Source organism: Cervus canadensis, chromosome 20, assembly GCF_019320065.1.
Source record: "Cervus canadensis isolate Bull #8, Minnesota chromosome 20, ASM1932006v1, whole genome shotgun sequence".
Classification (NCBI taxonomy): domain Eukaryota; kingdom Metazoa; phylum Chordata; class Mammalia; order Artiodactyla; family Cervidae; genus Cervus; species Cervus canadensis.
The window spans coordinates 40,369,307-40,394,812 of record NC_057405.1 but is presented as its reverse complement, the minus strand read 5'-3'; the positions used below and the strand labels follow the sequence as shown (position 1 = coordinate 40,394,812).

General features: G+C 34.6%; 1 protein-coding gene across 1 annotated transcript in view; it reads right to left on the bottom strand.

The window, feature by feature from the left end:
• LOC122422712 (triadin-like) overlaps positions 1 to 25,506 on the bottom strand; it is a 107,190-nt gene that overhangs the window by 44,217 nt on the left and 37,467 nt on the right. The window contains exons 10-11 of the mRNA XM_043439330.1: positions 7,468 to 7,518; positions 2,125 to 2,175 (exon numbers count right to left, since the gene is read on the bottom strand). Of these exons, the coding sequence (XP_043295265.1) occupies positions 2,125 to 2,175; positions 7,468 to 7,518 (102 nt within the window). The remainder of the gene's footprint in view (positions 1 to 2,124; positions 2,176 to 7,467; positions 7,519 to 25,506) is intronic.

The following is a 25,506-nucleotide window of genomic DNA, read 5'->3' as shown; positions in this document are numbered from 1 at the left end:
TGATGAAAAAACAATTCCCAGAATATGAAAGAAGACAGGAAACTCTTAAACAGATATTTCCAATGTTCAAAAACTCAAATTAGCACCATGTGTTTTTGTTGTTTATTCGCTAAGTTGTGCCTGACTCTCCTAAATTGTTTTTCATTTATATATTTATATATTCCACACACATTTCTAGTGGGGAAAATTTTTGCATTTTGCTTTCTTAATAAAACTGTGGAAATTTATAATACTCCTGTCTGTTCCTCATTTTTAATACTTATATCTTAGTTTGGAAAAAATTATAACATCATTGAATGATTAAATTACTTGATGGAATAAGACCTTTCAATTTAGATATTTATATAAATGTTTATTGAAATTGACAGTCAGATCATGATAAAGAAATCCAGAGTTATTTTAAAGAAATAAATTATCTAAATACAAAGGAATGTATTTAGTCTTCATAATTAATTCATTCTTCAAATAATACAGTGTAACAACATTTTGCTGCCTATTGAACATTTAACATAACATGTAAGAATTCTCCTGCAAGCAAAATGTTTGAATTTACATATTATGCCAGAATAACTTGAAAGTGTATGTAGCACCAAAATAACTACTACATAGGGAACAATAAAAATAAAGTTTTGGATATGATGATATTTTTCTAAAGTGAAACATAAATGCCTTAATAGGTTTGGAATCCTTATTGCTTTAAATACTTAAAAAAAATTAAGTATGTTATGTGGGCTGAGGAAAAAATTATGTTGTGCTTTCTTGTTTCATTAAATAACAATTTCGTTTAATTTAAATTTAATTGAAAAACAAGGAAAAATATGACTTGAGGGTATGTTTTTTATACATTGCTACACTGACTAATGGAGTCTCTCCTCCATCCTTCATGTATCTCACTAAGTCTCCTGTCAGCTTCCCCTCCCTCTGCACTTCCACATCGCCCTAAGCTCCAACACATGTTTATACAAATTCATGAAAAGCTTTTTATTTTAATAAAATTCCAATAATTTGGGATTTTTACCACTAAGCCCTTGCATATTGGTCAATAGTTCACACAGATCTCTCTTCAGGGTAAAGTAGAAATGGGCTCTATTTGAACATTCAATACAGCACGTATATTTCATGGTTTTACTGGTTCACTAATATGTTCATTTTAATGATAAGAAATATTAGACAATTTGGAGAATGATACCAGGCCCATAGAAGTTACTGGGATAATTAGAAACTAAATGTATTACATTGGACTTAACATGTTTACTTACACTTTAGGGAATGTAACTTGATGCATGGCATATCAGAATCCCCATACCTAGGAGCCTAGTATAACAGGAAGGCCAGAGGGCCATAAGACCCCTTAGATCACAGTGCTTGATTGGGAGATCAGAGCTCTCATGTAGGTTCTGCTGCAAATTATAACAACTTTGAAAAATTTCTAGACTATTTCAGTTTTATATATCTATAGGATGAGGATTTTGGACCTCATCCAGAAATCCTTAGAGTTTACCTCTAAGTGTCTCCCAGCTATAAAATTTGTTAGGATTTTACTGTATCTGAACTGAAAGCATGGCAAGCTATCACTGAGAAATTTTAAGGACTTTTTTGTATCTTACACCTTTGGTTTCCATGGCCATTCCTAATAGGATTCACCTTAGGATATTTATAAAGTGCAGATTTTCTACTACAGACTCATAAAAACAGAATAGCATATGTATTTTTTATTGAAGTAAAGCTGATTTACAATGTTGTGCCAATCTCGGCTATACGGCAGAGTGACTCAGTTTTACACATATGTACATTCTTTTTTAATATACTTTTCCATCATGGTTTATCTCAGGAGATTGGATATAGTTCCCTGTGCTACACAGTAGGAACTTGTTTTTTATACATTCTAAGCTTTCTCAGTATCTCTGACATGGCTACTCTTTCGTGTGTTGTTTCATAGGACAATTTAAAATTTTACAATAGAGAATAAGTTCTCTTCCCTTTGCATCAAAACATAGAAGTACATATGAAAGTTATACCTTTGAAAGTATAAAAAATAAATGAATAATATATCACTTTATTGCAAGTAACTGAATATGCAATAGGTGGATCAATATGTTTTCACATTTCATTATAGAGTAATACCTTTTTCCTTTAGGGAAGCTGGAACCTTTACTTCTTTTTCCTTAATAGGCTCTGGAAAGAAACATTAAACATGTGTTTGAAACCAAGATCAAAATGCTAACACACACAGTGGAGTCAATAAGCTATCAGTAAGGCAAACCAAGGTGGAAATGATATGATGTTTTCTTTCAAAAATAATTTTAATCATAAAAAACAGTATAGAGCACAACAAGCCATTTTCTAGTCCTATTTTTTTAAATAAATGTAAATTGTTGAATGATGTACATTCTATGTACTCATTTAAGAGGAGTTTTTGGATGGCTAGGAACTTGCTTTGTCTGTGATTTTGAAAAAAACACATGACTTCAGCATCTAGAAGTCTTCCAAAACTGTTATAATCAGCACTAACTTAGTTTACTTCTCTCAGGCTATGTTTCTTCAAAAAATAAACAATCAAACAGAAAACTCTGCATATATCATGTAAATGTGGTGTTTTAGTCATCAGACACAAGTTAAACAGATTTCAAGAATAAGACTAAAATAAATACTGAGGCAGTTTCATCTATGAACTCCCACAATCTTAAACATGTGACCCTTAGTTAAAGCAAATCAAGTAAAACTCCATTTATTCTGCCAGGTTCAAACACAAAATGATTCTGATCATATCATGGGTTCCAAGGAGATCTATGGGCAATGCCTTGAACAACATTATGCTCCCTCAATAACTTATTAAAAATAGAAGATAAAACCAGTTCTCTGCCTTTTCTACAACACTAAGTCTCAGTATCTATTTTACTGACAAAAATGACTTATAATACAGTGAGAAAGGAAGGAAAGAAAGAAATCAATCCTTCCAGTCCTTTTTTTCTATTCCCTTCTATGGTGTGGGGTGGAATGCAAAAAATATGGTGGTGGTACTTGTAAATGGACATGCCACCCAAGAAACTCAGAATTCACTCAGTTAAGGTGAGTTTGGATCATTTCAAGAATGGATTTTGGGGTTCCATTGAAAAGGTTGTGTCCCTCAAAGCAAGATTTTCACAGTATATAAACTACAGCCTTAAATATCCATAGGCTTGTTGAATTTTTTTAAATGGCTTTGGTGGCAAAGAAGTGTCCCTGTTGCTATTTATTGTGCTAAGAATAAATAGGATCAATTTTTTTTTCTACATTTCAGCATGTGAAAATGAAATCAAGAGCCATGAATTGAATAAACACACTGAGAAGCTTCATTAACTTTTTCTTTCTGGATGATGGTGGTAATTTACTGTTTTGCATTTCCTGGCTAAACCAAAAGAATTAATGTATTGTGAAATGAGAAGTGGTGATCGGGACAGATTCTTGGTGGGGTGGGAAAATGCAATGCCTGGAATTTCAAAATTCAAAATCCAGCATGTTGATTTAAATGGACAGCTGTATACAATTGTGTGAGATTAAAGCAGCTGTAAAGTACAAGACCTAAGAAGAGGGCCCATGGACTGCTTTGATTTTGAAGGAGAAAGAAAGAAGATGTGGAAAACAGATAGACTTTTTTAAGGTATCTGAAGGCCATAAACCTATCACTGTAAATTGGGGAAAGTCCTCAGAAAATAGAAATCATTTTTATTTCCAAGTTGCTAACAGGAAGATGCCTTTGCCGCCATGCTGGGTCATCTGCACTGACTTTCCTGCATCTCATTTCTTCTAAGTGTCCTTTTTGACTTCAAGGGCCTTTGACCTGATTTAAGAAGCCTGTAGGGTGGTCTGAGCAGTCCCTAACTACCCAAGGATGCCAAAGCTGACCAATAATGGGAGACAGGGATATATGGGAACTCTTCACTTCTGTGTTAGGAAGAATAAATATATCATTGGTTTGGGTCAGCTATTTACACATTTTTTTCAACTTGACTGTCTTGTTTGTCAGGAGCAAAGCATTGGAGAGCACATTTTTGCATGTGTGTTGTTTGTATAAATATGGTAGCTTCTTTACATTTAACCAAGAGCTTACAGGAAGTCTTAGGAATCTTCATTATCTGGATCTAGAACATATTTAAAGGTGCTGGGATATAACTTGGAACTCTCAAAATAATCTGGCAGGGAGGTGGTGATGTAGAAAAGTTCACACAGAAACAGGAAGATCATTCCAGGTTTTCCATTCCCCTACACTGCTACCAGAGTCAAAGGCAATAAGGAACTCGGGTTGAGAATTCACGATGAATAAATCACTGGGGATCAGTTGCAAAGTCATCAGAAAACTTACCATGTCCTTAAAAGTAGTTTTTGTTTGGTAAGTGGGAACGGCCAAGAAAAAGTATGGTGAAGAAGACAAATAGAAGATAGGGAAAACTTCAGGTGCATGGTGCTGGGTGTCAGAATATGAAAGAAGATAAGCTCTGCTGAGAATTCCCTGGCATTAGATCCAAACATACACAAGCCTGAGTCACAAAACTAGTCAATAATTCTAATGTCCATCATATTATACCAATACCAGAGGCACCTGTGGGTGCTATTATTGCATTCTCAATAGAAGAGAAATAATTAATCTCCTTGTTGCCTGGTTACAGTTTGGTTTGCAGTTCCTTGGACCATCAGTGAATCCTACAACCTCAGATAAATCAGACCAGTTGTAAGAAGCAAGTTGCAAGAAGATAGGGTGAATGTCAGAAGGACTACAACCAATAACAGGGGTGTCTGATTTCTGGGTGGTCAGGGCCACTTAAGCAGGGCTCTGCCCACTTGAGTATGTAGAGAAGGCTCACTCTCCCAGAGAGTCAGTAGCTGAATCAGCAGCAAAAGCCAAGAAGATGTGTCTTTCTCTGGCTCTTCTTTGTAATGATCATCTTCCAGCCCTCTCTATATGTCCTTAAATACACAAGCCTGATGATGTTCTCTAGGCTTCCCTGATGGCTCAGATGGTAAAGAACCTGCCTACAATGCAGGGGTCTCAGGATTGATCCCTGGGTCGGGAAGGTTCCCTGGAGGAGGGCCTGGCAACCCACTTCAGTATTCTTGCCTGAAGAATCCCATGGACAGAGGAGCCTGGTGGTCTGCAGTCCATGGGACAGCAAAGAGTTGGACACGACTGAGTGACTAACACTTTGATGTTTCTCGAAATGCCTAATTTACTCACGGTTGTCATATCCCCAGTAAATGTGGCCCTAAATGATTTCTGTGCAATAATTCTGGTTTTAGAAATGCAGCATTGTTTCAGTATGGGTTTCCTAATATGTACATACAAGTGGAAACTATAGGAGACCAGCAAAGGTAGGCAACCTTTGGGCTGCTCCATGAAATAAGTGGCTATGTAGCAAGTAGAATTGCTGAACTCTGACTCTGCCACAGCTCAGCAGCAGGTTTCAAAAACTGATTCCAGAAACAATAACACTGCAGAGGTTAAAGTCACTGAGATTGTATGGGTAATATGCCATTTTCTCTGATTTTTCTATGTAAAGAAAATTATATTCAGAAACTAAAGGAAAAGTGACAATAAAATTCTTCTAAAATAGCACCCAGCTTGTATATAACAAAGATAATCGAGGGCATTAACACAGCTTGAATTTAAAAAGAGGTTCATTTAAAATAGTTCTAAATCAATAATCATATGTAATAGACTTTTATACACATGATTTTATAGTGACCAAGGAGACACCTTACAAATAGTAGAGAATTTAACACTGAGTAAAAAGTGTTCCCTAGGAAATTGTCTGCAATTCTATGTTAGAAACAACAACAGTAAAAGAAATTACAAAAGCCTACTTCGTAAAGTGGTCAGTGCGGATTTAAATTGTCCCAGATAATGTTTTCCGGGACAGATGTTTACAACTACCATTTCCAAGTAGTTTAGGCTGCAGCACAAGTCTTTAAAGTAATAATTGAAAGTTTTTATAATCATCATTGCTTGAAAGACAGTTTTAGAGGTAAGACCCAACTTTTCTGTTGAGTTGTTTTCATAGCAAATGGTAATATAAGGTGTAAGTCTTCCTGTGACACACATGCTCAAAATAAGTCTATTTCATACTGTATTGGAAGGTGGAAGGTTTAGATTTTGCATCTATATATGTATTTTCCTGGTAGTGTGTTTCAATAATATTTTTAGTTTCCACACAAACAAGGACAATGTTTTTGTAAATTGCCAGATAAAATGAGAGGGGAGGTAAGAAGGAGTCTCTCTCAGAGAACAAATAATCACAGGGGAAAAATGGACTGAGCTCCTCTGTGGGAATTAAGGGGAGTCACCCAATAGAAAAAGGATTACAAGTATATTTTTCCACATTGCATAGACATTTGTCTACGTCAAATAGATTTTCAAGAATAGGTAGTGAGCTCTACACTCTAAGCAAAGATGCTTTAAAGAATATTAAAAAAATTTTTTAAATAAAGAGCCTTTGTTTAAGGATTAGACAATATCTGTGTTAAAATGGAATAAAAGGGTATTACATCCAGCAGACTGGATTCTGATTCTTGCCTTTGCTTCTCACCCACAGTGTGACATTGAGTAATTTAAATTACATATACCTCAGCTTCCTTCCTCGTTTACTGAAATGTAGATATCAAGCACAATTTGCAGAAACAAAATTTATAAAGTAGAATTCAACGTGCCTGGCAAAGAGCAGATGCCCTGCTTCTCTACTTCTCCCAAATAATCCTCACACCTTTGTCTGGATAACTCCTCTCCCTTCATACTTGAATTTAATATAACTTCTTTAGGAAAGCCTTCTCTAACTCCTCAGACTTGATTATGACCTCAATAGAAAAGACCTGAAGTTTTATGTGACATTATTCTTAGAAAGAGTCCTGGAATTTGGATGGGAGAGAAAAGTCAATCCATTCAAGAGATTGAAGTCGAAAATGTAAAAAAGAATATTATGCTCTTTCATAGCAATAAGGAACCTGACAAGACTAAAGCAGATAGGACATGACTAGGAGTCTGAAAACAGCAGAATTCAGAATTTCAATTCCCAAGTCTTCCTCCCTATTCTTAGCTTTGCCATCTTTGTTTCACCAATGATTAGCAAGTGCTTGGGAAGATTATGCAGTAAATACATATTTAATGAATGGATAGAAAGAAGAGAACCAGAGGGCATGGAAGCAAGTCCTTCTTATATCCTTTACTTTCATTTTAACATTTTTCTTTTACCCTTTCATTCTTAAATTTTTTAAATCTTTTTTCCTTTCTTTCAGAAATTATAATAAAAGCATTTTTAGATCATGGTGAACAGAAAGTAAGTATTTAAGAGACAGGTAAATAAACAAAAGTTTTCAATACACGAATGTCATATGCAATTCTGATCCACAAATCTACAAGGAGATGACTGACATACTGTGGACACATTCAGATACTTTTGTTAATAAGTTTCTAGTGTTATGTTAAATTGACTCTATTACCTTTATCCTTCAGAACTGAAGAAGTCTTCCCAGATTTTTCTTTTCTAATTTCTGCAAGAAGAATCATGAGGAGAAAAGGTTACAAGGAATAATAGAGAAAAATGGCAAGTTCTTTACATTATGTTTACTGAGGCATAAAGAACCTAGGGGCTCTGCATCGATATTCAAGATAGAGGTTTCTACTGGGATAAATTGCCTGTAACTATCGAACTAAGTATGCTAAAGATAGAAAATAAGCCCACAAATTTTTATAAGGGGCAGATTATGGTAGATAGAAAAATATACAAATACAATTCTATGGGCTTTGGGGAAAGAAGATATGATAAGAATAATAGCTAATATTGTCTACTTACTATGTATCACAGGGAATGCTCGCTACTATTTAGTCACACAGTGTTCACAATAACCCTAAAAGTTATGTAGGTTCAGTTATTACCCCTGCTTTTCACATAAAGGGATTAAATAATGTTCCCAAGGTCATGTAGCTCTCATTAATAAATGGGACATATGAGATTTGAACTAAATGTCTCTTTGAACTCAAACAAAAAGTACTGACTCTGGTAGCTCAATGGTGGAATCAGGAAAGGCTCTGGCAGGTGGCACTGAATAAGATCTTGAGAGACGGAAAGGAATTAGACCAAGAGCAACAGAGCTGAAAGGACATTTTAGGACAGAAGAGAGAACGGGGAGGCGTGGGCTGGACAGTCTGTCAGTTTGGCTGAGTCACTTGTAATCAACAGAATATAGTGGAAGTGTTGCTGTGTGAATTCCTAAGCTAAATCAGGATAAACCATGTGGTTTCTATCTGCTTCTGCTTCTCCAGGGGCACTAGCTCTGGGGGAAGCTGGCTACCATGTAAATACTCCAGCCGACACCACCAGGCTGGCAAGACTACATACAAGCAATCCAGTTCAACAGCCCAGGCTGAGCTCCCAGCCACAAGCTAGCATCAATTGCCAGCCAGCTAAGCAGGCCATCTTGGACAGCCAGAAGTCAAGTTACTTTAGATGTCCACAGTCCAAGCTTATAACTGACTGTAATCACAGGAGATATCCAAGAGAAAAACTGCTCAGGTGATCCCTCCTGAACATCTTGATCCTCTAAATCATGAGGAAAGTAAAATCAACTGTCTTATATCACTACGTTTTGAAGTGGTCTGTATATAGAAACAGTGTGTGAAGCAGCTAATAAATAGCAAAATATTACACCATGCACATTACAAGTTCTCCAGTAGAGCCAAATAGATAACAGAAAAAAAGATTAGTTCTACTATTAAAATGGGAAGGTTTTTACTGAAAAGATGCCATTTGAGTTTAGGTTCCTCAGTTGACTAAAATTTCACTGGTCAGGAAATAACAACAGTTTATCACGGTGCAGGATATAAGTCAGATTTTTTAAAAGCTGAGGATCATATAAAAAAAGGACTCCAGGAAATCTTGATTCATAGAAGGATAATCTACCATCAATTGTGATATGGAACATAGGGAACAGAGTTCTTTGGAGGAAGACATTATCTTTGTTTTGAATATATTTTATTTCATGTGTCAAGAAGATACCCAAAAATGACATGTTGCGGGGAAAAGCCAATTTTGACTCCATGTTGGAACTGTGTTTTTGACTTGCTTTTATAAACATACATAATGGCCTGCTTCAGAGAATTCTGCCCTTTTGCCTGACTAAAAGTGCCTTTGTTCAGGACCCTGTCCACCTGTGGACGGCAGGGAGGAAGAAATGAACACATCCCTTGCCTGAGGCTTGCCATTCTAGGAGATGTTTGCAAGATTAATATCCTTTTTACTTTGTTTCCTCACCTCCCCCTACATTTGTTCTATAAAAGAACCTGGCATCCAGACCCTGACAAAGGGTAATTTTGAGACATTAGTCTCGCATCTTCTCCGTCTGCCGACTTCACCAATAAAGTTGTATTCTTTGCCTCAACACCGCATCTCTCCAATTTATTGGACTGTTGTGGGTGAGCAGAGCAAGCTTGGACTCGGTAACAGACATGTCTTGCAAGCAGCTGAAACTACAAATGAAGTGCATATTTCATGCCAGTGCTGCAGAAGCAGAACAGCTTGAAATCTCATTCCTAAGTGGAAACTATCGATACAATTAGTAAAAAGACTTTTTTTAAAGGCTCCAAACAAATCTTATTTGCTTTTGTCAAATAGATAAACTTGACTTAGTGAAAAACTAGGTATATAAGAGCAAAATAAACCAGAAAGTTAAAAACCGTTTTCTTAATCATATGCAATTAAAAGAAAAACTGATGTCCTATGTTACTTTTTACCTGCATGTTTTAAACCAATCTCACATAATTGGCCAGTATTGACATCAATTCATATATTGGTAATAATAAACTTAATTTTACCAGTTATACTACTGCCAGATGTTTAAAAATGAATACCACACACAAAGTGTGATCAAAGTAGCTATAAATAGCAAGCCAAATTTTAAATATTATAATCTACTAGATTAAAAACTATTAAAGAGAAAAATATTCAATTTCAAAAATTCAGGAATTTTTCTTTTTAATTTAGGTACCTGAATATATCTACCAAGACAAATAAATAGAAAATAGCATCTACTTTTTCTTTTAACATTATCTTCTAAAAGATAAAATGTATATATAAAAATACTGTTTCTCTCTGCAAGATTTTTTTAAAAGGCCTGTGAAACAGGCAAAATGGAAAACTGAAATAATGGACAATCATGTAATAAAAGAAGTCAGCACTAGAGTTCCTCCTCAGCACATAAATGTTTTGAACGCCAAATAATGTGTATAAAGGAGATGGCAATAATTAATAATATCTTTCATTTATGCTCACTTGTTTCAGTCTTTTGGGACCCCATGGACTGTAGCACCCAGACGCCTCTGTCCATGGGATTCTCCAGACAAGAATACTGGAGTGGGTTGCCATTTCCTTCTCCAGGGGATCTTCCCAACTCAGGGACTGAACTTATGTCTCTTAGATCTCCTGCACTGGCTGGCAGGTTCTTTACCACTAGCACCATCTTTGATTTGGCTATTAGCTATTATTCATTGTTCCAAATGATCAATACCAATTTTCTATTAGCGACGTTAGGATATTGACAAAAATATTTATGTAGAAGTGCTGTGGCTTGATGTCAATGTCAAGTGTAGCTAAAATGCAAAAAAGAAACTAAAATTGGAAGGTGTAAAAGATCCTAACAGAACTGTCAGGCAGTTCAGACTTCTTGGCTATGTGAGGAATCAAACTCAAAATTCTTAACCTTTCTTTCCCAGCTAGCACTACTAAAGGGCTCAATAATATCACTTCAAAAACTGTGTTTCTTTCCTCTTTTGAAAATATATAATTTGTCTGCTGATTTGAGATATTGTTTCATGAGCATCATGAATAAGATCAAGTATCCTTTTTTTTTTTTTTCCTTCTGATGGAAAGAATGGTTTTAAAGAACCATCTGGAGCACTCTATCCTTATGCTCAATGATAGGTAATTCCTCAGATCATGACTATTAATGTACATCACACCAAAATGATGTTAAATTGTTGCATAACATTTCTATTGCTTCCTAAGGTGATCCTACCTTGTTTCTAGAGTGATTCAATTGTGATCAATTGTATGATTTTTAAATATTTAATATGCAGATGCCCTACATGCATCTGTCATTGTTTTTTGTTCATCTGGACATAAAAGTGACAATCGGGGATATTTTAGAAAAGGTATTTTACAGCATTTTATATCCTTTTAAACTCCAAAATATATTTTATAAGTAAATACAGAGAAAATAATTTTCAAGTTGTCTAAATGGTTTAGCATTCTATGCTTATAATTCCCATGAAGAAAAATATATTTTGATGTTTTATGCAATACTAACTTTGAATGTTCCCAAAAAGATGTTGTCAGTGTTTAATTTTACGCAGGACATTGTTCATTAACTTTTAATTAAGTATAACTTGATTAGGAAGCCATTTTTAATTTTGTCTTTGTCTTAATGATATATTTAATTATTTACCTTATTCTATAGGCTAGCTTCCCAGGGGACTCAGTGGTAAACAATCTGCCTGTCAATGCAGGAGACACAGGAGACAAGGATTGGATCCCTGGGTCAGGAAGATCCCCGCTGGAGGAGGAAAGGGCAGCCCACTCCAGTATTCTTGCCTGGAGAATCCCATGGACAGTGGAGCCTGGTGCGCTATAGTCCATGGGGTCGCAAAGAGTCAGACACGACAGAGTGACTAAGCAGTAATTCTGTATATGCATCTCTGAAGAGCTTCCTTCAACTACTCAACCATTGTGTGGTTCTAGGCAAGCTAGGCTGTGTCACCATGTGAAAACCGTCACATGAAGCATGGCGTAGGAATTCAAAACAACAGATACAGAGCATATTTAATGTGTATCTTGTGATCACCATGGAGACAGAAGTCTGGTCCAATGGACTAAGTATTCTAGTACTTTTGACAAACTCTTTCCTGTAGTAATATAGTTCTTCAAATTACCTTAGCTGAGAGACTTCCGGAAGTCATCTAACTACTATCTTCCTTTGACTGAATTCTGATCCAGCTTTACAATAATGATGGTTTTAGGCTGTGTAGCTTGGCTCTAAGAGGAGAATACTAATCAGAATTCTGGAGTGTATCTCAGTGGGGTACATTTTACTTTATCTATGATCAGCTCTTTTAGGAAGAATAGTAATATGCAATTACTTAAAAAAATAAAATAAGCACTCCTTTATATTTTGGGAGCTGAGGTAAACTGGGACACCTTAGGAGTATAACTCTCTGAGCACTAAAGAATTTGTCTTTCAAAGAAAACTTTATTAGCCATGAATTTATGTTCAACTTAAGATGTCAAATTTCTCATGATTCTTTCAAGAAGAAAATCTTTGTTAAAAGATTAATTTCCTTAAGGGCAGACAAGGTTGGGTCTTGGTCATTCCTGTATTCACATATAATGATAAAGTATTGTTTCCTATGGTTAGACACTTTTACATAAAATCTTGCTATGATTGGAATGTTTGTTTCATTCTGAGATTGATATTCTGAGGCCTAATACTCGATGCAACAGCATTTGGAGGTGGGGCCTTTGGGAGGTGATTATGTCATGAGAGTGCAGCCCTCATGAAAGGGATTAGTGCCCTTTCTTATAAGAAGAGACATGAAAAAGATGACCTGTCTTCAATCTCTCTTTCTCCCTCTCTCTTTCTCTCTCTGCACTATAGCAGGATATAGTAAGATGTTTGTTTGCAAACCAGGAGGAGCCACTTTATCAGGAACCAAATTGGCTGGCACCTGACCTTGGACAGCCTAGCCTCCAGAAATGTGAGAAATAAATTTCTGCTGTTTAAACCACCTAGTCTATAATATTTTGTAATAGCAGCCAGAGTTGACTGAGACAGATCTGTAACTCCTCACCCATTCCAGGGAGGTAGACATTATCTTGATTTTATAGATACGATAGTAGGATCTAAGAGAGGTAAATAACTTGTCCAATATCACAACTACTAAATGGCAATGGGAAATTTGAACCCAGACCATCAGAATAAAAATTACAGCTAAACTACTACATAAGTGCTGGGAGCACAGTGGAATATAAATTTGATAGTACCACAGATGGCTCCTAGAAGTGAAGAGTGAGCACTTGCATCACCACCTCACAGCAATGTTCTTTATAACTACCAGTCTGTCATAGCTTTCCAAATTCTTTTCCTAAAGCAGAGACCATGTCATCTGGCACATACTGGGAAGTCGGTAACTATTTGTTGAATAAATTAGCCAAATTTATGCTGATCACATTTTATCAGAAAATTTATTCTTGAATCTCTACACAAAAGCCTAATAATCATATAATCACCTTTTTATGGTTAGCAATTTCCCAGCTTTGCAGTCCCAAGTTGGCTAAGTTATCAAAGTAAAGTGAAATCACTAGTACTTAACAATATTCATGGATAAAAATAAAAAAATATATACATATTTCAACTCTACTTCGTGTAGCAATCTGCTTTTTTTTTAACCTAAGAAATTTCAAATGGTGAATTTCCAGTGTTTAATAACCTCACACACCTATATTTATATACATAATTTCAATTAATTTGTTGCAAAAATTACTAATCATCTCTTCATTTCAAATGTAACATATTTTTGTACTCTCTATGACAATTATAATATTGTATATATTCTACACTGTCTTTGAAATTCTTTCTCAATTAGAAATCTTTTACAAACACATTTATGTGTGATCTGAGAAATGTCTCCAGGTTGACTGTGTTCAAATATGAGACTTGTTTCATGAGGATATATATATATATAATTTGAAGAAATATAATTGACTATAAGAAAAATATTAACTTAAAATTACTAATATAATAGAATGAATAGGATTTTGAAATAAATCCTTCTGCTATTCAGTATGAAATGTAAAAATATAGTACTATGAAATTCACTTAGTGGATACATTCTTTGAGATTTCCATACATTTTTTAATAGCATTCCTGGTCTTTAATTTATTTATTTATTAATTTTTGGCTGTGCTGGGTCTTCATTGCGATGCATGGCCTCTTCTTCATTGTTGTATGCAGCTCTCTCTATTTGCCAGGGAGGGGCTCCTCCCTGGTTGCAGAGCACAGGCTTCTTATTGTGGTGGCTTCTTTTGTTGTAGAGCACAAGCTCTAGGCACGCAGGATCAGTAACTGGAGAATGGGCCCAGCTGACCCGTGGCATGTGGGATCTGAGTTCCCAGATGAGGGATTGAACCCACGTCCCCTGGATTGGCAGGCAGACCCTCAACTGCTGGGTCACCAGGGAAGTTCCTCCATACAATTTTTTAAATTAATGAACTATAATAATTTTTAGAGCAGATTAATGTTTACAATAAATTGAGTAAAAGTTCAGAGAGTTCCCACATATATCCTCCCCTGATATAAATTACTTTCTCCTTCATCAAATCCCTAACTAATGCTGTACAGTTGTTACCATTGATACATCATTATCAATACTGATACATCATTATCAACCAAAGTCCACAGCTTACATTAGGGTTCATTCTTGGTTTTGTTAATTATATGGATTTCGAAAAAATGCATGACATACATATACCATAATTGTATGATATAAAATAGCTTCACTGCCTAAAAATCCCTTCTGCACTACCTATTCATCCCTCACTCTTCTTAAACCCTTGGTGACCACTGAACTTTTTTCTATCTCCATAGTTTTGCCTTTTCCAGAAAGTTGTGTAGTTGGAGTTTTATAATATGCAGACTTTTCAGATTGGCTTCTTTCACTTAGAATTTAACATCCCTCAATGGCCTGATAGCTCACACATTTTTAACACTGGAGAAAATTCTTTTGTATGGACATAACAGAATTTATTTATCCACTCACCTATTGAAAAATACATTTGTTGGTTCCTAGTGTGCAACCAGGCTAAAGCTGGAATATTTGTGTACATATGTTTTCAACTTATTTGGGTAAATACCAAGAGCATGACTGCTGGATCATGTGACAAGAGTATATTTAGTTGTAAAAAAAACACCAAACTGTCTTCCAACGTGTTTGTACCATTTTGCATTTCCTCCAGCAAAGCATGAGAGCTCCTGCTGCTCCACATCTCTCCAATATTTGATGTTTCAATGTTTTGGATTTTAGCCATTCTAATAGGTATATAGTGGTATCTCATTGTTTTAATTTGCAATTTTCTAATGACGTGTGACATTAAGCATCTTTTCATATGCTGATTTTCCATCTGTATATCTTCTCTGATGAGGTATCTGTTCATACCCTTTCTCAGTTTTTAGAATGGGTTGCTCATTTTCTTGTTGTTGAGTTTTTAGAGTTTTTTGTGTATTTTGGATAACAGTCCTTCACCAGATATGTATTTAACAAATATTTCCTCTTATTCTGTGTTTTCTTCTTTAAATATTCTTGACAGTATGCTTTGCAGAGTATATTTAATTTTAATAATGTCCAACATATCAACTTTTCATTTATGGGTTGTATCTTTTGTGTTGTATCTAAAAAGTAATCTCCAAACCCAAGATAACCTAGATTCTCTCTTATGTTATCTTCTAGGAATTCATAGTTTTATGTTTTACATTTAGGTCTATGACCCACTTTGAGCTAATATTTTGATAAGGATGTAGAATTCTTACCTAGATTCTTTCTTTTTCTTTTTGCTTGTGAGTGTTCACTTATTCTAGTATGGCTTGCTGAGAAGACTATCCTTTCTCCATTGAATTGCTTTTGCTTCTTTGTCAAAGACCAGTTGACTGTATTTTTTGTGAATCTATTTCTGGGCTCTTCATTTTGTTCCATCAATCTGTTTGTTGATTCTTGCACCAATATCACACTGTTGACTACTGTAGCTTTATAATAAGTCTTTAAGTCCAGTAGTCCTAAGATTTTGTTCTTCTCCTTTGATGTTGTCTTGGCTATTCTGGGTCTTTTTTTTCTGTATAAACTTGAGGATCAGTTTGTTGATATTCATAATATCAGTTTGTCAATACCAGTGAGATTTTATCATGATTGCATAGAATCTATAGATAAAGTTGGGAAGAAGTGACATGCTAACAATTTAGAGTCTGCCCACTCATGAACATAGACTAGATTATATCTTAGATTTATATCTAAGTCTTTCCTTTTTTGGTGCTAATGTAAATATTCTTGCATTTTTTATTTTATTCATTCCAATTTCTCGTTGCTGGAACATAGAGCAGTTTACTTTTACATATTAACCTTGTGTCATGCAACCTTGCTATAATCACTGATTAGTTCTAGGAGGTTTTTCTTGATTCTTTATAATTTTCTAAATAGATGACCATATCATGTACAAAGACAGTTTTATTTCTTTCTTGCCAATGGGTATGTCTTTTCTTCCTTTTCTTGTCTTATTGCATTAACTAATACTTCCAGTACAATGTCGAACATGTATGCTGAGGGGACATCCTTGCCTTGTTTCTTTATCTTAATGGGTAAGTTTTTTGAGACTCAACATTAAATATGAGGTTATGAGCAGGTTTAATTATAGATATTCTTTATCAAATTGAGGAAGTTCCCCTTTATTCCTAGTTTGCTGAGAGATTTTACCATAAATTGTTGGATTCTGTCAAATGATTTTCTGTTATCTATTGAGTTTTTTTCTTGTTTATCTTATTGATGTGATGAATGATATCAATCTATCTTCAAATGTTAAACCAGTTTTGCTTACCTAGAATGAATCCCACTTGGTCATGGTGTATAATTCTTTTTATGCACTGTTAATTTGACTTGATAATGTTTTCGACTTCTATGAAATTTTTTAGAAATCTTTAATAGTACTTGAAACTTTGTATTGTATGTATGCATGTAAAAGAAATTTGAGGTCTTAGACTCTCAAAAAGGCTTTGGTTTGAGTAACAAACATCAAGAAACTCTGCAGAACAAGAAATCCAAGTATAAGTTTCTTCACTTTGGAACAACAGAATTCATTTTGGTATTTTAAAAAGGTAAACTTGATCTAGTCAATGAATATTTATCCAGTGTCTCTTTTGGATTCTGAGCTAGGAAAACAAGATGGTTGCCTGGAGTTCAGTCCATGCTGGGAGAACTTCATGTAGACAGATTAAGTAGAATGATGGAGACACATACACACAGAGTTCTGAGCTCACAGCAGGACTGACAAACTCTACCTGATGCAATAAGAAAAGACTTCACATATAGGGTTATCGTTACCATCTTTCTAAATTCCATATGTATGCGTTAGTATGCTGTATTGGTCTTTATCTTTCTGGCTTACTTCACTCTGTATGAGAAAAAGAGACACAGATGTACAGAACAGACTTTTGGACTCTGTGGGAGAAGGCGAGGGTAAGATGTTTTGAGAGAACAGCACTGAAACATGTATATTATCTAGGGTGAAACAGATCACCAGCCCAGGATGGATGCATGAGACAAGTGCTCGGGCCTGGTGCATTGGGAAGACCCAGAGGAATCGGGTGGAGAGGGAGGTGGGAGGGGGGATCGGGATGGGGAATACATGTAAATCCATGGCTGATTCATGTCAATGTACGACAAAAACCACTACAATACTGTAAAGTAATTAGCCTCCAACTAATAAAAATAAATGAAAAAAAAAAGAAAAAAGAAAAGACTTCACAAAAGTACTGGCATCTATGGTCAACTATGAAATTGCATATAAAATCTGCTATCAAAGAAGAGTTGGAAAGACATTTTCAATACAAGGAACAACATGAGAAAACAATGTAGTGTGAAAATTTAGGTGGTGTGACCAGTGGGTGTACAAAATGAGTGAGAAGCATATGAGCCAAGGCTAGAAGTCACACTGAGGGTTGGTGGAGAATTTGAATTTATATCCTTCCAGTGATGAGGATGTATGGATGTGAGAAAGCTATAAAGCTTTGGTCTATAAAGAAAGCTGAGCACCGAAGAATTGATGCTTTTGAACTGTAGTGTTGGAGAAGACTCTTAAGAGTCCCTTGAACTGCAAGGAGATCCAACCAGCCCATCCTAAAGGAGATTAGTCCTGGTTGTTCATTGGAAGGACCGATGTTGAAGCTGAAACTCCAATACTTTGGCCACTTGATGTGAAGATCTGACTCATTTGAAAAGACCCTGATGCTGGGAAAGATCGAGGGCAGGAGGAGAAGGGGAAGACAGAGGATGAGATGGTTGGGTGGCATCACCAACTCAATGGACACGAGTTTGGGTAAACTCTGGGAGTTGGTGATGGACAGGGAGGCCTGGCATGCTGCACTTCTTGGGGTCACAAAGAGTTGGACACTACTGACTGACTGAACTGAACTGAATTGAGTGATGAGGAGTCTTTAAAGATCTTAAGTCGAAACATTTTTTTTCTGTTATTGTATCAATACAAATAAAGTTTTGCTCATGAGAGAATATGACACATACTGAACTGACCGACAATACTTAGAAAGTCATTGTTATTTTGTTTGGAAATAGTCCAAGCCAATAGTGAAACCATAATTCACTGACAGTTGTGCTATCCACACTCTCTTCTCTCTTGAGACAATTTCTTCTTCTGTTTCATTTTTTTATAGATTCTTTTGTGTGAGTGTGTTATGGGAAGAATTTCTGCATCCTCTGCATCATTATCACTGATTCTTATGGCTAAATTAATATTTAGAGAATCTTCATGTCATTTCACTGGACATTTAATGGCATGCTTTGCTCCAGAGATGTACTTTTTGAAACTTAAGTAAAATTTAAGTGTACATTTTGAAATTCAAGTGAACTAAATACTTCAAATACTAGGATTCTATTTAGCAGATTTATATAATATTCAGAAATATTTTAATGTTAGAATCTGAATCTGATTTTCCTGTTTGTATATTTGCACAGATTGTACTTACAATCAGAAAAATAAGTTTATTCTTCAGCATTTGGGACAAAGTGGAAATGTTTCGTGCATGGGAGACATTTCTTACAAATGAGAATTAGACAATATTAAGACTAGAAAAGTCTGTACAGAATGCTTAGTAAAATAATCTCAGCTTGTAAAGGAGGCTTTCAAGCAAGTAACCAGCCTAATGTCACAGAATAAATTGTTTTGGTGTTTTATAAGGGATAGACCAAGCCTTAAGTTTTATTTTGAGATAACTATATATTCTATTAAGGTAATTAGTATTTCTAATCATTATTAGGTTTTAACAGCTATTTCTTTTCAAGGACCAACAATACAAGTGCTAACTCCAAGCTAATAATTGATGACCATGATTTTTATTGCCAAGAGTTTTAACGAGACTATAGATGTTTTTTATGAGTTACCTGACCTAGTAGCTCTTTCTGATACAAAATCAAATGAAATGCAACCCCAAATTTGCAAGTCAAAATGATAAAAAAATTTTTGAGTTATATTTTGCCATTTCATAGTTCCAAAGGAGTATCTGCACTGAATTTTCAGGTTTTAAAAACTGCTTTTTCTTTAACATATAATGTACCATCATTCTACAAAAAACTGGGACTGTAATATAGTCAATAAAGTGCAACCAAATTTTATGTAGAATGGTGAAAAATTTTCATGTTTACTCCTGAAATTAGTTGGTCTATAATGTGTACTTTACAATTAGAAGAAAGTAACAATGCATTTTTGTGCAGAGCAGATGATTTCAGATAATATCTGCAACTTGATTTTTAGAGTATTTTAGCTTAAATTAATTTTTTAGCTTAAACTCCACTAATTTGTTACAGGGTATGACATAGCAATTGATTTTAAGTAATTTTATTCAAGACAGTGTATAGTATATGCCTACTTGTTTTTTTTCCTGAATAGGTTTTTGGTAGAAAATGAATTTATACACAAAAGAAAAAATTCAATAAAGAAGGGATTAAAAAAAATTCTCCCCAATCTCTGTTCTGGCTACTTAGGTTTGTAACATAGCAGCTTATAATATACTTTCTATTAAAAATCCCTAAAGAAAAAAAGAGAACAAACACATAGGTTGTTTCAGGATAAAAGTAGGAGTGAAAGCAAATATCAGTAGAAAAGAGATACAAAATTAGCAGCTTAATAATTCTTGAGCTTGTAAGGAGGTATTTTCTTGGTATGTTGTAAGGTAAACACTATAAAGCATTTCCTCAGTTTTTATACACTCTAGTGCGGAATAGCAAAGGAACAAACAAAAGTCAAATTTTCTCTCTGGAGAACAAAACTGTAATCTTCAAATATCTATACTAAATAATTAAAAATAGTTTTTACTGACCAAATCCTCAGGCTAGTGATCAAAATTCTCCATGAGTAAAAGTAAGATTTGTAAGAGAACTTTTATTATAAAGAGGATGAGAATGGTCCTTTACAGATTTAGGGATTTCCTAAAGAACCATAAACTTAATATTAAGATGTAGATGATGATAATAAATATGCACTTTAAATTGCTTTAAAATTATTAAATTACATTAAGTATTGCCAAAAGAAATCTGAAGTGCATTGCCATTAAATTCAGAAAGCATATGACAACTTTTCTTCACATTTCAATTTGATTTGACTGGGCTTTAGAAATGGTATATAACTACATTCCATTAGTGTACTTAAAGATTGTTGGACATTGAATCAAGACAAAGTTCCATAATTATAAGATAGATGTAGCAAGAGTATATGCTTGATGTAAAAAGTTTGTTGTTGTTTTTAGGAGCCTAAAAGATGGATACAATTTCCATTAAGAAAGTACTTTGATGAATCATGGAAGGGGTAAAGTACAGACAGAGTCTTCCAGACCCAGGGGTCAAACCCTGGTCTCCCGTATTGCAGGTAGACGCTTTACCATCTGAGCCACGAGGGAAGCCACCATAGACAGAGTGGGACACATTATCCCTGGATACACTGTCTGCTCTGGTAAGGTCAGGTGACTTAATCTGGCTTATCTAACAGCTAGTTCCTCTTTTCCAGAGTTAGAAAGGTAAGATGGTGGTACAGCGGTGATCCTAGTATAAAGTGTATGGACAGGTTCTTGGGATAATCTTACAGTTTTAGTGTGCCTCTCTATGAAATGCCCAGGCTCTAAGCAAAGGAATGAAAAAGATAGGCACCTAGGTCACATTAGGCAGAGGAGTGGTTCATTTTCACAGCCAAAAAGCAGAATATTGCAAAATGAAAACTGGAATGTGGACAGTATATCTCTCTGTGTGACTTAATAACTTGACTATAGAATATCCTAAGACTTCCCTGGTGGCTCAGTGATAAAGATTCTGCCTGCCAATGTAGGAGACATGGGTTCATTCCCAGGGTTGGGAAGATCCCCTGTAATAGGAAATGGTAACCCACTTCAGTATTCTTGCCTGAGAAAATGCCATGGACAGAAGAGTCTAGCAGGCTACAGTCAATGGGTGGGGGTGGGGGGGCGGCAAAGATTCAGACATGACTTAGCAATTAAACAACAACAAAAATGGTGAGAGAGAAGGGATGAGAAGGAAATTGCCATTCATGAAATCAAGCGACTGTGAGAACATTCTAAAAGTATTAAAACAAGAGCAAGAAATGGTGAAATATGTTATGTGAGCAAATGAGATAGTGGAAAATTGCAAAAAGTTCTGTTGAAAATATACAAAATATGTAAGCAAGCAGAGTACGCTCACTTTTACAGATGATTCACGAGCTATGTGTATAGACCATATTTTCTCCGAAGCCCACTCCATACTCCTCACACCCATTCCCAGCGCCTAGTCTGTTGTGGGCGCTCAATAAATATTAAACAACCGAAGTACAAACTAATGTCAAAAGTTTGGAATTCACAGGAATCAATAGTGTTATTATTATCATTTAACATTTATTGAGGGTCAACAGCATGACTTAGTCCACATGTGAAAATAGGTTATTTTATAACACACATTAAGCAAATAATTAAATACAGTATGTATCAACTACACTTTCAGTTTTACTCCATTGATCTTAAATATAAAATTGTTTCTATTTTTTATAGTGTTGACACATCATGAATTATAAACATTTATTATTTAAATAAGTTTCTCTCAGAGAAATCACTACTGTTAGAAATTATTAACATTCACTTGAAAGTATGGGATTAATCTACAACAAACACATATCACAGGTTCTAAAATAGACCAGTTCATTTACAAAGAATAGAAGAAAATCTGAAAAGTGTCTGAGGACAGTGACAAATACACAAAGCATGTAAATAGCATTGGGTTTCACTTGCCTCTGTGACAATTTAAAACACTAATACAATGATGTGGGATACCACTGTTTACAAAATAGCAAAAAGCCAAAAAAAGACAAAAGCTCAAGTGGACACAAATTACTGTACTTACAAATTTAGAAATATTTCTTCATTTTAAGCAAAATACAATTTTTATTACAGGAAATGAACTGTATTTGATACATTTATGATCCACAATTTTACTCTTAATAAAATTACTGTGTTCAAATTTATTCTTGGTTGTTAATAGGCACTTAAATTCTATTTAATCATTTTTCATGAATATTTTTGTCATGTTTGTACTTAAGTAGATTTTGAAGTGATTTTTAATTGTTAAGAGGATGGAAAACTATGCTGAATATTCCAGTAATGAAATTTGCAGCTTAATTTTGGGATACTAAATTTTCCAAGTTTATAAAGTATGTTTTCCCTTAACATTTGAGACTTAGAATCTTAGAAATAAGTCTTTCTAGACCAGCCTTCTGATAGACAGTTTTTTTATAATTTAAAGGAGTGGAAGATCAGCTAATTCACCTTTATAATTGTAAAACCACTAAAAATAATGATAAGGCCTAATGTTTCTATATTCACATTTAAACATTGACCTCACTGGGCAATTACTAAATTTTCTCTTTCATTTTAAGTTTTTTAAAAATTCACAATATAGAAGGTACAATTGCTAAAATGTAATTTACTCAAAATTTTTATCCATATGGTGGTTCACCACAAGGTTTTGTTATGTAAGAATACCTTCTACAAAGATCCTAATAATGGTGTAATTAATTATCAATTAATATTTAGTTGGGCTTCCCAGGTGGTGCTAGTGGTAAAGAATCTCCCTACCAATGCAGGTGATGCAAGAGAAGAGGGCCCAATCCCTGGGTCTGGAAGATCCCCTGGAGAGGACAATGGCACCCCACTCTAGTATTCTTACCTGGAAAACTCCATGGACAGAGGAGCCTGGTGGGCTACAGTCCATGGGATCTCAAAGAGTCAGACATGACAGCACAGCGCAGCAGCAGCAGCAGATTTAATTATTAATTTCATCTAGTGTTTTTACTTTAAAATGAGGGTAGTTGGAAGATTTAATCAGTTATCCTCTGGTTTCCGAAATATTTGACAACTTTTGCTATCAGAAATCACATGTGATTTACTAAAATATCATAATTGTACAGTATTAGAGGAACAGATTATTGCAATCTGCATCACCTAATATTCCTTTCTTCAACAATTCCTCTATGTTTTTATTTAACTCACAAGTACTTATTGAATACTTCCTACATGCCAGCACTGTTAGAGTCCCTTAGAATAAATTCTTTTTTTTTCTTTCTTTTTTTTCATTTATTTTTATTAGTTGGAGGCTAATTACTTTACAATATTGTAGTGGGTTTTGTCATACATTAAGTGATATCATGCACAGGTATGAATGAAAGAAAAAGAAAGATGATATGTGAATGATTTGATTTATTACTATTTTCTTCACCAAAAGTTAGATTGAAATCACACTGAAGGAAGAAAATTAGAAATAAGGAGATGCTGGGACTCTAATCTACAACTCAGATCGTTAAAGTTAATTGTCTTGACTGGTCTCCTGCCCTGCCCCGGTAAGTAAGACTTCACTGAACGCTTCCTGAGAGTGACTGCTTTGATCTTCTGGCTAGTAACAAGCAAATATTACCAAAGATTTTCTTCTGAGAGAAAGCAAGATTAAAAAAGAGAGAGGGAAATTGGACTTAGGGGGACAGGTCAATTTTGAAAAGTAATACCAAGGAGAAAAAAGTACACTAAATATGAGAAATTAAATATCAATAAATAAACCAAGCTTAATGAAATGTGAATTAACCAAGCTTAATGAAATGAAATTACACTGAAGTGGTTTCCCTGGTGGCTCAGTGGTAAAGAATCTGCCTGCAATGCAGGATTTGCAGGAGGCATAGGTTCAATCCCTGGGTCAGGGAGTTCCGCTGGAGTAAGAAATGGCAACCCAGGCCAGTATTCTTGCCTGGAAAGTCCCATCGATAAAGGAGCTAGGCTGACTGCAATCCATGGGGTCACAAAGAGTCGGACATGACTTAGTGACTAAACCACCAATGAAAGGTGATGTATTCTTTCTAAATATAATATACAATAAATATAAAGACAAATCCTCATACAGTAGAGTGTGTTGTGATGTTTTATCTTTGGCATTCCTTGGCTCTCACTATAAGGACAGCAACATGTACTATGGAATATATTTGTGTCTCCTGATGCTTCTAGGTAATTTCTTTCTAAACAAAGAGAAATTGCTAATGGTGTTTGTGGTGTGTGTGTATCATTAAAGTGGGGAAATTTATAAAGATTTTCTTAACACTCAAAATTCTTGTCTAGCCAATGTACGATCTTTATGAGAACAACTGAAAACCACATGATCCCTCAATGAATTACAGATAAAATTAGAGGTATACTTTTAGACTTTTGCAAAAGTTAAATTAACTAAATTTCTAATTCTTACATGATATGAGGTCCAGTTTACTAAATTACATTAACATAAAATTTTTTCACCTATTTCTATATGAATTTTCCATAGCATAAAGTTTAGCTTAATCAATGCTTCCCTAGCAATCATAATGCAGAATAGGTCCAGAGGTTCAATATACTCAATTTTACATAGATCAGAAAGTGTATTTGAAACCTATTAAGAAGTACGCGTAAAAGTTTGTCCCTAAAAGAGTTTGTAAGTTCAAATTTAAAATAATGAAAATAACTCTTTATAAACCATTTAATTGTACTTCAATGCATTATGAACTAGTTTTAGACTATTTATACTTCTAAATATAAAATCTATATAAATAAGAGAACTACACAATAGTCAAACATCATCTCAGGAATAAATATTAGAATATTATGATGAAATCTATAGAATGTAAGTGATTTATTCTCACATAAATTCCTTAATTTATTAAAATCACAAAATATATTTTTCATATAAATTATTTGTCATAGATATATCATCACAAAAATATTCAGGTAATCCAAATACCCTATTTTTTATGATCTGTGTAGTTTAAAAATATGAAGCCACTGCTTTATACTATTTAAAACTGAAATGATTTACTAAATCAATATTAAAATCATTGAAAGACTCATTTTTATATAAGCCAAGTGCCTAAGTGTTTATAAAATAAAATGAGTTTAGTAAAAGAATGAATTATAAAATCATCTGAAGGAGTAAATTCACATCTCTAAGAGCCATTTCCAGTCTCTGAACTTTCTGAGGCAACATTATATAATTAATAAACTGACATGAACATGAAGGTAAAAAGAAATAAAACAATCTGTGCTTAAATCAGTTATATGTTAGGTACTATTATTAATGTGGGCATTTTATATTCTAGTAAGTCTTCTCTTAAT